We start from the raw sequence: 14,075 nt of genomic DNA, 5'->3' as shown, positions 1-14,075 counted from the left end.
GCTATGTACAGAAATATGGTAATCTTCTTAGGCGCAGACTGAAACTTGACTATAGACTGGTACAGACTAATCCAGACTGACTAATCGGTGGTCTGTACACTCGTTATAATACCTCGAGCGTTCAGGTATCACTGCGCGAGTGTGATCCGCGAGGAGAAAAGGTTCTACGTTAGCAGCAATCTCATTGGCTGCGTTACATATTAATACACGGATCGGCGGAAGCAGAATTTGGTCTCTAAGACAACGCCATCTCGTAGTGCGGAGATGAACGAGCGCTGTGCCTGCGCTGTTGTGCTTAGCGGGGCGCGCTCTATTGGGAAAGTTGTGTACGCGCTAACTACGCGGAACTATGTACACAACATTTTTACATAAACACACCACGAAAAACAGCCTGTAAAATGGCTCATGCACATTAGGAACAATGGCCCACGTCCACAATAAAGTGTTTACAAGCACTTTTCCACAGATAGGGAACAGTTGTGAACAAAGTAATGTGGTTTCCCTACTGTAAAGCTATACACATACTGTAGCTTCTTTTTGCGTTTGTCGTAAAACTGCGTGTACAATAGTAAGCTATACACAAACGCCGGATATGTCGACATGTTTTTGACTCTTGGTGCATCTGATCACTGAAGTGGAGTTGCCACTCGTGAATATGATGCTAGGTACCCTAGTCTACGTCATCTAGACAAAAATGTGTTTTGTCATTTAGAGCTTCAGCTTCTCCCTCCAACATAATCGAATACAGGTCGTCCATGTATTAGCCATACTCCAGCTAACAGAGAAGCCGTTATAGAAGCTATACAGCAAGGACCCCAGTGAAACATATGTGTGGTGATGAGGCAACTGCATGTCGCACAACACTTGGTCATTGACTTATACGTGATGTGAGAGTCCACCCCTATTAAAGTTCATTAATGCAACACTAAATTCATTAAGACCATTTTCTGTTGATACAATTTGTGAATGGTTCTAAGAACAACATGAGGCCAATGACGACTCTCTAAAAACTGTAACATTATATAATGTAGCTGCGTTCACGCCACTCGATAGTGACTGTCACATCCACTTTTGCATCTGCATGTGGGACGTGATATTGGGTTGTCACGCCAGTTGAATACCTGAATGCATCATTCATCACCAACAATTTGCCTGAAGCACTACATTGTATTTAGCTTCATGTTCAGCAAAGGTTGTTCTTCCAAAAGGATGGTGTACCTGCACACTTTGGAAGATATGTGCGATGGTCTTTAAGTAGAGCCTTTGCCAGGAAATATATCGAACGTGGAGGCTGTGTTTTATGGCTTCCACGTTCGCTGACCTAAATCATCTGAGTTACTTTCTGGGGGGAGGAGGGGGGGGGGGCTCTACACACGAAGGAGTACATTTATACTAGTCCACTAGTGAATGTGGGAGAAGTGGTAGTGCCGTTCGGTGCTTTTGTAACTGTCGATGCAGCTGTGCTGCGAAGAGCTTGGAGAGCTTAATGCTAATGCTTGGTATAGCAGAGAGGTTGTTTTGAGCATCTGCCTTGAATGTTATGTAATAGGAGTACTTTGAAGAGACATGTTGTCACAGTCACTGTGTTTGAAATATTCTATTGTTAAGTTTTGTAGTTATTTCTGTCCTTTGACAGGTAACTTGTTTTTAACAAATTATTACTTTTCATCAGTATTTCTGACATGCCTGACTAATAATTGTTATGTTCAGCACTACAAAAACTGTAGTTGTGGATACATATCGTTCCAGGAATTGTGTATAGTACAGCATTGTTGGAAAGATGAAAATAAATAAATCAAAATATCTATCTAAATTTATCTAAATCTAACTCCTGAACCAGAGTATTCTAACGCAGAATTTAACCCACTGCACTGAATGGGCAGTACAGCTACACAGTAGTTTATGAAGATACTTGACTACAGTGTCGACAAATTCCATTTTTTGCTCATCCATTTTATGCCAAAAATAAGTATATTTTGAAATTATCTCAGAGACATAGGTAAGTGATGGCACTCTGCACCTGAGTGCACAAACTATGGTTTAACTTATGTATGGACTCTTATCTAGAGCAAGAGATGGTGTTTGATATGTTTTTGTGAGTATTGATTTGTTTTCAAAGTTTCTGAAGTTTTATCCAATTAAAGAAAGCGACCAGTAGGAAGATTATTTCCAAAATTGCCATAAATTACATTACAAATGCAGAGATATCATAAACAAGGATTTGGAGGTTAGAGAAGAAACTTAAATATAATCTGCTCTATGTTTACGATTTATCAAGCACCTTGGGTAGGAAGATACATGAGAGAGACTGGTGTACTGTGTAGGACATGCTACAGCAAGAATCACTCAGACTATGTTGAACATGTTTGTTTTTAAGGTATGGATGTTTGTTTTGTTGGATATTGGCACAGTACTGATTAGCTCAGTTTATCATTTTCGTACATAAAATTCAGAGAGTTCGTTGCAGACTTACTTTTGAGATAATCTTCGTATAGAAACGTTGTGTGTGATCCTGTCACATTCAAACCCAGTTACTAATTATTTTTTTTATAATTGTATTTCCTAATCATAATAACAAAAGTAAACAGTAAATGAAAGAACTCATAGAACGTCAGAGAAAATTTGGGAGTGAAGGTAACAAGTCATTAAGATTACATTTGAGCTGTACTTTCCATATCATATTAATATGAACTTATAGTATTTCAAATAATTACTCTTTTTATAAAATGAATTTCTATAAATTCAAATTATTGTTATTAGTATAAAAATACTTTCAAGAATTTATTCATGTCAACTCACGTAAATCTTTGTTTTTCACCTCTGTGTTTTAACATTTTAACATGGGAAGAACTTCATTTAAAGTTCTAGTATGGAGTTTGACTGAGTTTGATATTATGTAAATTAGAAAATTAGTAAATGTATTAATGTTTTCAATGAAAATTAAAGTTACAGTTAGTTCAGAATATCACCAGGTCAACATTGAAAGCAATAACATCTTATTCTCTTCTTTTGGCCTGCTAAGCCGAACATATCTGAGTATTTTCTTTGGCAGAAGAAGAAAATAAGATAATTTTCTAAAAGTTAGTAGGACAAAAGTTGCCATGAACAGAGACAGGTAGTGTGGACGAAGAATGGAGCCTGTTTAGAATGTCAGTAGTCAATAACACAATACAAATATGTGGCAGAACAAAAGCTAGGGTAAAGGAGAAACATCAGTTAGTGGAACAATAGAGTAAAAGATACAATTAATGAACGCAATGTAGTAATGAAAAACGTAGAGATTGAACAAGAGAGATCAGAACCATGGGCTGGCCGACAGAAATGCAGAATGGGAAAGCAGGAATATCTACTGGAGAAATGGAAAGCTGTAGAAGCGCGCATGACTATGGGAAAGATGGATAGCACCTACACAGAAAGTACAGATGCGTATGGACAAGAGAGCAGCATATCTAGGAATAATAAGAGCTCAGATGGCAAGGCAGTAAGAAGTAAAGAATGGACGCCAGAATGGTAGAAGGAATATTTAGAAGGACTAAAGAGGAAGCTAACTTGAAGAGAATGTTAGACAAAGTGAAGAAGGAATAGCTGAATATGAGATGGAAATATAATACTGGTAGAACAATTTCGCTCTAAAGGTCCAAGTCGAGATACGGCACCTGGAAGCGACTGACAATGGTTCATAATTTAAAAACCGAAGTACACAGTATTACTTTTCAATAATAATTTTTATTGTATGCTTGTTTGTGAAGTGAAAGTTTATCAGACAAGTTAAGAATGAACAGACAGTCCACACAACATCAAAGAAAGCTTCTAACTGACAATTTGTGTATCGTTGGATATCTGTATAATTTGGGAAATTTCATGGTTTTATGCCATTCACTGCGTTTGTTAAGGGTTTATACTCATCTCCACTGTCAAAAACATTGGGTACATCATTACATGATTTTTAGGTTTTGTACCCGTGTGAAACTGAAGCACTGGAATTTGTCTTTGTTGTATAGATAAGTAGCTATAAAATGGTGACCTACCTTTGGAAGTAACATACCTTTGTGCAATTTGAAACTCTCACTGATGTTGTATGGACTGTGTGTGTTCAGTCCTAAATTGTGTGAAGCGGAAAGCCAGTTAACAACAGAACAGAAAATAAATATTACTGTGGGCATTAATGCTGTGTGTTTCAGTTTTTAATATGTCTAGGACCTATGTTTCTCCAAGTACGGACGGTATAGTCCGTAAATCCCTTACATTCATTGAGATACACCAGAGAGCCAGCCATGACAAAACCATTCCCACTGGCATACAAGATACAGGAGTCAGGCGATATACCCTCAGATTTGAAGAAGAACATGACTCCAATTAGGAGGACCGAGGTGGTGACAAGTGAAAGGATACTACGGTATAGAAGGGGGCCCAAATTTGGTCACCTTAGAAGGTCAGAACATGTATAAGCCCTCAGAAGTTATGGAAAAGATTGCAAATTGATATACAAATTCTTGAATTTATTCAGTACTTGCAGAAAACTTACAGTTAAATTATTATAACATACTAAGGCAGTATTTAACATGAACGTTAGCGCTGCAAAAATAGAAGTACAAAAGGAAGTGTTCTCAATTTCGTCTGCCATAAAGCTTCCCAAAAATATAATAAATTTAAATGCATTTTTCGATTATAACAATGCCAAACAATATCACTTGGAGGGCACGAATGAACAAGTTTTTCAAGCTATGTCGCATGTGAATTAGTATGTCTGGGTAGATGAAGATAATAAACCAGGGGGATAACAAACCAGGCATTTTGCACAACGAATCCATTTCTCTCCACTCCCATTTTTCTACAGGAAAAAGCTAAATGTATGAAAATAGAAACAAAAAGGAATTTTTAGTAACAATTCAAAGTTACGTCCCTGGGACGAAAACAGGAAATGCAAACGGGATCGAAATTAGAAACATCCCGGAGATTTTTTTATAATCGCTGCTAGGCGAACGTAGGCGAAACCATTGACAATACCGATTAGACACCAGAAATATACGACTGCAATGAAGCCCAGTATTTGAACACAAACTAGTGCTCAGACTAGGAATGGCAGGCTGTTAATATGACTGCTACAGTAACTCGCATTAGTGTAAAAAGATGAATTTCCGCGTATACGGAAGGTAAGCTGTACGCAGGGGACTCTTTCAAGAAAACAATAACTAAGATCACGAAATCGCATGCAGTTATACACTGAAGAGACAAAGAAACTGGTACACCTGACTAACGTCGTGTAGGACTGCCTAATATCGAGTGCGTTCCCCGCGAGCACGCGGAAGTGCCGCAGTGCGACGTGGCATGGACTCGTCTAATGTCTGAAGTAGTGCTGGAAGGAACTGATACCATGAACGCTGCAGCGCTGTCCATAAATCCACAAGAGTACGAGGGGTGGAGATCTCTTCTGAAGAGCACGTTGCAAGGCATCCCAGATATGCTCAGTAATGTTCATGTCTGGGAAGTTTGGTGGCCAGCGGAAGTGTTTAAACTCAGGGGATTGTTCCTGGAGCTACTCTGTAGCAATTCAGGACGTGTGGGGTGTCGCATTGTTGTGCTGGAATTTCCGAAGTCCGTCGGAATGGGCAGTGGACATGAATGGATGCAGGTGATCGGACAGGATGCTTGTATACATATCAGAGCAGTATCTAGACCAATCCGGTGTCTGATAGCACTCCAACTTCACACGCTCCGCACCATTACAGAGCCTCCACCAGCTTGAACAGTCTCCTGCTGACACGCGGGGACCATGGATTCCTGATGAATCCACACCCGTACACGTCCATCTGCTCGATACAATTTGAAACGAGACTCGTCCGACCAGGCAACATGTCATCAAAAGTCCAATCTCGGTGATGACGGGCCCAGGCTAGGCGTAAAGCTTTGTGTCGTGCAGTCGTCAAGGGTACACGAGTGGCCTTCAGCTCCGAAAGCTCATTTGGATGATGTTTTGTTCAATGGTTCGCAATTTGGCACTTGCTGACGGCCCAGGATTGAAATCTGCAGCAATTTGCAAAAGGGCTACACTTCCGTCACGTTGAACGATTTTCTTCAGTCGTCGTTGGTCCCGTTCTTGCAGGAACTTTCTCAGGACGCAGCGATGTCGGAGATATGATGTTTTATCGGATTCATGATATTCATGGTACACTGGTGAAATGGTCGACTGGGAAAATTCCCACTTCATCACTACCTCTGAGATGCTGTGTCCCGTCGTTCGTACGCGACTAAAACACGATGTTCAAACTCACTTAAATCTTGATAACCTGCCTGTGTAACAGCAGTAAACTGATCTAACAACTGCGCCAGACACCTGGCCGGCCGGTGTGGCCGTGCGGTTCCAAGCGCGTCAGTTTGGAACCGCGTGACCGCTACGGTCGCAGGTTCGAATCCTGCCTCGGGCATGGATGTGTGTGATGTCCTTAGGTTAGTTAGGTTTAAGTAGTTCTAAGTTCTAGGGGACTGATGACCTCAGTAGTTAAGTCCCATAGTGCTCAGAGCCATCTGAAGCATCTGAACCAGACACCTGTTGTCTTATGTAGGGATTGCCGGCCGCAGTGCCGTATTCTGCGTATTTACATATCTCTGTATTTGAATATGCATGCCTATACCAGTTTCTTTGGCGCTTCAGCGTATACATCTTACCGACTGTGAAAACCAGGTATTTGCAGGGCGAGGAAACGGGGAGGCTGAGCCCGGGCGCGGGCTGCCGCCAGTGGACTCACCGCGGGGTTGGCGTGCCAGTCGGGCAGTGTCCAGTTGAGCAGCTGGCCGCCCTCCTCGAAGTTGTCGGCGACGAAGCGCGCGAGCGCCGTGCGCCCCGGCTGGCCGTCCTGCGCCGCCATGAACGCCTCGAAGTTGGCCAGCGTCTGCTCGGGCGCCTGCCGCTGCTTCATGTCGACGAACGTCTTGGAGTCGTCGAAGAGCTGCGCCATCTGCACGGTGTGCAGCAGCTCCCCCTCGCAGTACACCTGGCTGCAAACACAGCACACCAGTAAAGCTACGCGTGGCCAGTATTCCACACGAGACGTGTCTGTTCTCGTACTACAGGCCAGCTTACAAGCGCAGATATGGGGTGATTATAATTAGGGCTGTAGTTATTGTACGACAGTGAAACTTGCTAGATTTTCTAGTACATTAATGCGGAACCGGTTTACCCTCGAAAAAAATTACTTCAAAATTTGGCCACCACGTGCAAATCTGGCACTGTGAGCGATTGAAAGGTGAATAGAAATCTTTCTGTATTTAGTGGTTTAGGGGCAGAAGAGATCAAATAAGGGAGAAAGGCATAATGTCGATTTTATTATTAACTGCTGCTTACACAATTTGTTCGGTACAAACACTGGAGACGTCAACGAGTCGTTGCACGGCGCCAATTTGCAGCAGGTGGCCAAGGCTGGAACAAATTTTTTTTCCAGTGTAAAATGGTTCCACTTTAATGCATTAGCATATCTTCCGAGCTTTGCTGCCGTACGATAATTAAAGACCTCAACAGACCTCTGTGAGTAGCTGAAGTTTAATCGCAATCGGAAACATTTATACACTGTTTGGTAAAATTATGGGAACACGAATTTACGTCTCTGCCATAACCCATTGAGGATTGGGTATGTAACGAAATTATAGTCATCTTTCGCAAATTAAGTACACAACAAAATATCGTTGCATCCTCGTTCATTTACATAACAAGAACTGGTCTCACCGGAGTCGAAAACAAAGTGGAGACAATAGTTCATTCCATCATCCCGGTTGATGTACATTGGACTTGAGAGTTCAATAACGTTTATGCCCTCTGTGATCCTTAATCTGCCTGACACATACGTGGAATGCTCAGTAATAGTCTACAGAGGTACCTGTTGCCATTCCTCAATGCCAGTACTTCAGAACGCTCGTGAGTCTGCGACTGAACAGTACGAGCTCGAACACGACTGTCAGCCGTGTCCGTCACACTCTCGAAGGGCTCGCTGCTAGCCATTCCACTACCTCGACGTCCAGGCTTCGCACGACCTCTCTGGCGACGCCCGCTACATTGGCCCTGGAATTGTTGTGCTGGCGAAGGAGTTGAGGGTCACCACATTATGCGCCATTCACTAAGCGGTCCGAAAGGATCCGTGTGATATTCTGCTTTCTCGTAAGGCGACTGTGGATAACAAGATCCGTACTGCTATCAATAGTGATTCCTCCCCATAATAGCACGGAACCTTGCCTTAATTTCTCGATTTCCTTTACAACATTTGACAGGTACTGCTCACCACAGCATCTTCACACATGAACACGGACATCACCCCATGTCAGAGGATATCTGTATTCGTCTGTGAATAACATGTTTCACCACTGATGAGGCTGCCAACTGACATGGGAACGGGAGAACTGAATACGAGCTCCGAGATGTTGTCGTGTCGAGCGGGGTACTCAAACAGGTTGTCTAGGTTGTAAGATCCTTTCACACAGTCATTTGCTTAAGTTTGACTGGACGCACTGCTTCCGTTGGCACTTCTGAGTTCGTCTTGCAATGCTCTCGTAGTACTGTGGAACGCCACGATGTAGCGGTGACCAGATATCGGTCTCCACATTGGATGGTAATGAATTGATGACCTTATCCGACTCACCATGTGTAGTGACCTGCCAACCTGTAGCGCGAAAGCCACTGGCATCTGCAGCACCACAGCCGAAAGCGCACAGTTTTTGGATCAAACAAATCGTCCTTGAACTCGCACTGCATTAAGATGTCACGTTGCATGTGCTCGGTTGAGCAAAATGTCCACAAATGACAACTGCCACCTATGCAGCTTACTAGAACACTGTGACGCTGTTACTCACTACCTGATGATGGGTCTCCTGTTAGTGTAGTGCATAACAGAGCCGGCAGAGGGCAAATGATTTTGCATAAATCGAAAGCGAAAATCTCAAGCTATGCAAGGAGACCACAGGAACTGCCCGCATCAAAAAATATATATAGCATACTGGACGTTGATACATGTGTTCACGTAATTCTTTTGAGGAGTGTGTTACTACGGGTATCAGTTTCCAAATTTTACTATTAATTTTCGTACAATAAAGTAAGATGAAAAATAAATGGCGAGCATTTCCAGAAGTTGGAGGCTACGCTTAACGTGGGGGACTGTGTGGCTGCTGTCGTCAGGTCCTGCCCTGGTGGGTGGCTTGTGGCTCGGCAGCTGGAGATGCCCTTCTGCAGTCTGGCTCACCTGCTGTCAGCAACAATACATCGACGCTCAGATGCACTATTGCTGTTGTTGTGATAAAACAGCTTTACGAGTGAAGGCCTGCTCACCTCTCTCAGACCCGTGTCGCCTGACTGTAGCTGTGATGCGCACCCGTGCCTGCGCTTCAGTCCTAAGTCGCCGTTCGAGTGCCGGCTCCTAACAGCACGTCATGACACTACCAACAATACAAATCCTGCAGCGCACAGCCTGAACGTCATTTCTATAGTGTTGGGTACCCATTCGGTAAATAGTTTTCTGTCTACATTGGTCCAAATAGCGAAAGTTTAGTTATAGCCACAGCGTATTACACATTTCTGTTTTACGAAACATGAACTATCGATCTGGAATACTCCATACCAGAGACAAATATTATACACAGGTTGACAAGACTCAGTAGACTCCGTGATCCAAGAGGCACGAACTGCTCCTGATGACAGGATGCCATTAAGGCGACGATAGCTTCCAGGAAGAAGCAGCAAGTTCAGGAAGCTAGGTTGTGCGCTGGCGCCAGTTAGAAGCGCGGTGCTAATCATCCCATTAATAATGCGCACAGGTCGGTTTGGAACACAGTAGATCTGCTAGCACAACCGACATAAGTGACGGCAGTGAAGCGATGTCTGTGTGCCCATTAGCTGTATGGAATGAGTGCATCGGACCGACGTGGATGTCTGACGGTGTGGCAGAATGCAGCTATCATCTTTCGTCGGACTTGTGACCACACCGCGAACCAAACTGTTACATTCGTTGACCTATTAATGTCAGCTGTCCAAAAGTATCTACAACAAATAATGTCACACTCACATTCACGTAACACGGTGTAAGAACAGTGTATGTAGAAACGCCTCTGTCGCAGCTTCTTAACGAGTACTGCTGTCAGTGAATGCAGGCCCATCTCAACCAGTTTCAGAGAACACATTGCGAAGGGAACTGCTTATAAGAGACATTTGGAATCGCCCGTCTCTCAATAGGCCATTGATCAGAGCAGCACATGAAACTGCACGTTTTCAATGTGCCAGACAACAAACAAATTGGACAATAGCTGACTGTGGTCTGGTCCAAAAAGCCGTCATTTCGCTCTCTTCAAATGGTGCAAGACGTATGGCTTATCGACAGCTCGACGAGTCGCTTAACCCACAGTGTGGTTCTCTGGTGTTCTGGGGCCACACCCAGATTACCGCGAACATAAACCACGATGTTTATTCCAACATTCTCGGCAACCATATGTTGCCCTTTCCTCTGTGTCTTCACCATGAGTATACTACAGATGCTCCCATCTGACAAAAGCCGCCAGCGCAGCCGTACAAGCGTAGGCTACCCCCCTGGCATGAGGTCACTCAGCCGCTCTATCTCACCTCGAATGATTCACTAAATCGGCCGATGTTAATCCTGCAGTGAATGTCTGATGGCACTATTTGGAAAAGCAAGTGACACGCAGCAGAGAGCATCCTGCATACGGTAGCTATATGGATTTAATCATCATCAGACAGTAAGTGGCTTAAGCTGGATATTGCATACCAAACAGAAAGTATCTACGGTACATATGTTACGAGGTACAGTATTAATCATCTGTGCGAAAAACGACGCGCACAAAATTTGCGGAATGATATCGCAAACAACAATGTAAACACAGAACGAGAAAACGTCAAGGCATGCATTTTTTCCCTGTTGGGGAAAAGAAGAAACTCAGGAAAATACCGGTCTCAGAACATAGAATTTAAAGTAGAGAATGCAGTTAATGGAAAACAAAATGCTTCCCTTGTAAATCAACGTGATAATACAAAAGAGACTCGATAGATATTTGAAGATTGTACATCACAATTTCATAATATTTCAGGAAGTAAAAATAATTGTTGTTATTCTTTGATACTATTTATTGAGATGTTTAAAGTAGAGAATGCAGTTAATGGAAAACAAAATGCTTCCCTTGTAAATCAACGTGATAATACAAAAGAGACTCGATAGATATTTGAAGATTGTACATCACAATTTCATAATATTTCAGGAAGTAAAAATAACTGTTGTTATTCTTTGATACTATTTATTGAGATATTTTATTATGTATGATAAAATGATACAGTGTGCATTATACTCTGAAGAGCCTTTATTTATTAAAATAAAGGATACAGTTCTATGTCTACAGTTCAGAGTATGTACCACCACTTTATTACATACTATTATATACAGTCATATCGCCAACTATTTTACATTTCATATCAACACCTCTACCACGGATAAAGACACAGATATTATCATCATGAGGCAGTTTACAAGACCTATGGGTTCTAACACACAATGGTCCCGCGCGAGCACGCACACGTGCCGCAACACGACGAGGCAACGACTCGACGAATGTCTGAAGTAGTGCTGGAGGGAATTAACACCATAAATCCTGCAGTGGCTGTCCATAAATCCGTAAGAGTACGAGGTGATGGGGACCTCTTCTGAACAGCACGTTGCAAGGCATCCCATACATGCTCAATAATGTTCTGGTTTGGGGAGTTTGGTGGCCAGCGGAGGAGTTTAATCCCAGACGCCACTTTGAGCAATTCTGGATGTGTGGGGTCTCACATTGTACAGCTGGAATTGCCCAAGTCTGTCGCAATGCACAATGGACATGAATGGATGCAATGATCTGATGCTTGTATACGTATCAGAGTAGCATCTAGACGTGTCAGGGTTCCCATATCACTCCAACTGCACACATCCCACACCATTACAGAGACTCTACCAGCTTGATCAGTCCCCTGCTGACGAGCAGGGACCATGGATTCATGACGTTGTCTCCATACCCGTACACGTCCATTTGCTCGATACAATTTTAAACTAGACTCATCCGACCAGGCATCATTTAGTCATCAAGAGTCCAATGTCGGTATTGACTGGCCCAGGCGAGGCGTGAAGCTTTGTGTCATGCAGTCATCAAGGATACACCAGAGGGAAAGCCCATATCAGTGATGTTTTGTTGAATGGTTCACACGCTGACTCTTGCTGGTGGCCCATCATGGAAACCTGCAACAATTTACGGAAGGGTTGCACTTCTGTCACGTTGAACGATTATCTTCAGTCGTCGTTGGTTCCGTCCTTGCAGAATATTTTTCAGGCTGCAGCGATGTCGGAGATTTGATGTTTTACAGGACTCGTGATAATCACGGTACGCTCGTGAAATGGTCGTACGGGAGAATCCCCACTTCATCGCTACCTCGGAGATGTTGCGTCCCATCGCTCGTGAGTCGACTACAACACCTCGTTCAAACTCCCTTAACTCTTGATAACCTGCCATTATAGCAGCAGTAACCGATCTAACAACTGCGCCAGACACTTGTGCTCTTATACAGGCGTTGCCGACCGCAGCGTCGTATTCTGCCTGCTCACATATCTCTTATTTGAATACGCATGCCTATTCCAGTTTTTTTGGTGCTTCAGTGCAAATAAGCATCAACATATGTTCACTATATTTTACAATATTTGGAAACTTCTCTTAATATGTATTTAGCATATTTTACAATATTTAGAAAATTATCACAATTTTTGTGGGGCTTCCCATGTAAGGACGTTGCATATTCTGTAAAAGTACGCAGTGAAATAACGTTGTGTGTGAAAAAATGTTAAATTTCCTGTTAGAGTGTCAAAAATTGTGGAAGTATTGACGGAATATATTATCTGATATTCTGAAACAACACAATATATTTTTTAATTAATGTCCAAGCTAAGAAAAACTAGTTCTGTATTGGATAAGAGAAACTAACAAAGATAAAATTAAACAGAGGATAAATGAGCTGTTCACTGAGAAGGTAAGTTCGCCTAAAATTTCCCGAATTGTACATCAAGGTGTTTACACGCATCCAACAAATCCACCACTTTCTCTGCTGATAGAGGAAGAAGCTGTTTATACAACATAGGAAACCTCGTAACAGATGTACAAATGTTAACTTGAAGTTGATTTTCTCTTTTGTTTTTAGCAGAGAATGACGTACCCAAGATTGAATGACATTATGACTAAGAAGCAGGTACACTGCAGTTCGATCATTTGCATTTATATTCGACCGTGTAGCAAGTAATTGTCAGGTCTGAATCAGGCTGCATAATTCCTTCAAGAACAACGACAGCAACAAAGTCGTACTGGCTCATTATCTTTTAATGAAAGGTGTAGTTAAACAAGCTTCCCATATTACATTCTTCCGAAACAATAAAATAATGCTCTACTGCTTTACAATATCCTGTAAAAACAAGGTAGTTGTACAAAAGTATCTTTGTCCAGTTGTTGTTTTGCCCAAATCAACGAGCAGACCAAGCGACTTGTGCTAGTGTACAGTTTTTACGTTATAAGGATGTACAGCGTTTCTTTACGTCTAGCTTTTATTTTGGTTTTTAAAGGCTCGCCTCAGCAACTGTAAAATATAAACTTATCCACTGTTCCTCCTATTTTCTTGACACTCTGCTTCCAACGTGATGGATTTAGTTTCCTTTCTCCGCTTTGGTTTAATGACACAAATATCCCCCGGAGAGAAACATCAGCCACGCCCGCCATTTTCACTGATATACAACTTTCTTCCACGATGTCCATCTTTACAAGTACATGTTGCAGAACTTGCAATCAGAAGGAAAGACGCCTGTTGCTATGGTAGCGTGTCTCACGTGATGTACCACTTCAGTCAAGTGAAAACTCAACTTTACCAAAATTGTGATATACATCTTTCTTTGAGGGAGGTCGTCATACATAGAAAAACGCATCTTGGCAAAATCAGCAATAATGGAACAATGTTCATCATGACGCTTGCGACACATTTTTCTATCAGCTGTAGAAAACGAGACGCACGGTTGACGAGAGGGTAC

General features: G+C 42.5%; 1 protein-coding gene across 1 annotated transcript in view; it reads right to left on the bottom strand.

Annotated features, from left to right (window-relative positions):
- Positions 1 to 14,075, bottom strand: part of LOC124616647 (trehalase-like) — a 412,719-nt gene that overhangs the window by 222,598 nt on the left and 176,046 nt on the right. Inside the window, exon 4 of the mRNA XM_047144975.1 lies at positions 6,747 to 6,996. Within this exon, the coding sequence (XP_047000931.1) occupies positions 6,747 to 6,996 (250 nt within the window). The remainder of the gene's footprint in view (positions 1 to 6,746; positions 6,997 to 14,075) is intronic.

Source organism: Schistocerca americana, chromosome 5, assembly GCF_021461395.2.
Source record: "Schistocerca americana isolate TAMUIC-IGC-003095 chromosome 5, iqSchAmer2.1, whole genome shotgun sequence".
NCBI classification, from domain to species: Eukaryota; Metazoa; Arthropoda; class Insecta; order Orthoptera; family Acrididae; genus Schistocerca; species Schistocerca americana.
The sequence above is the reverse complement of the archived record's forward strand: the minus strand, read 5'-3'. Positions and strand labels throughout refer to the sequence as shown.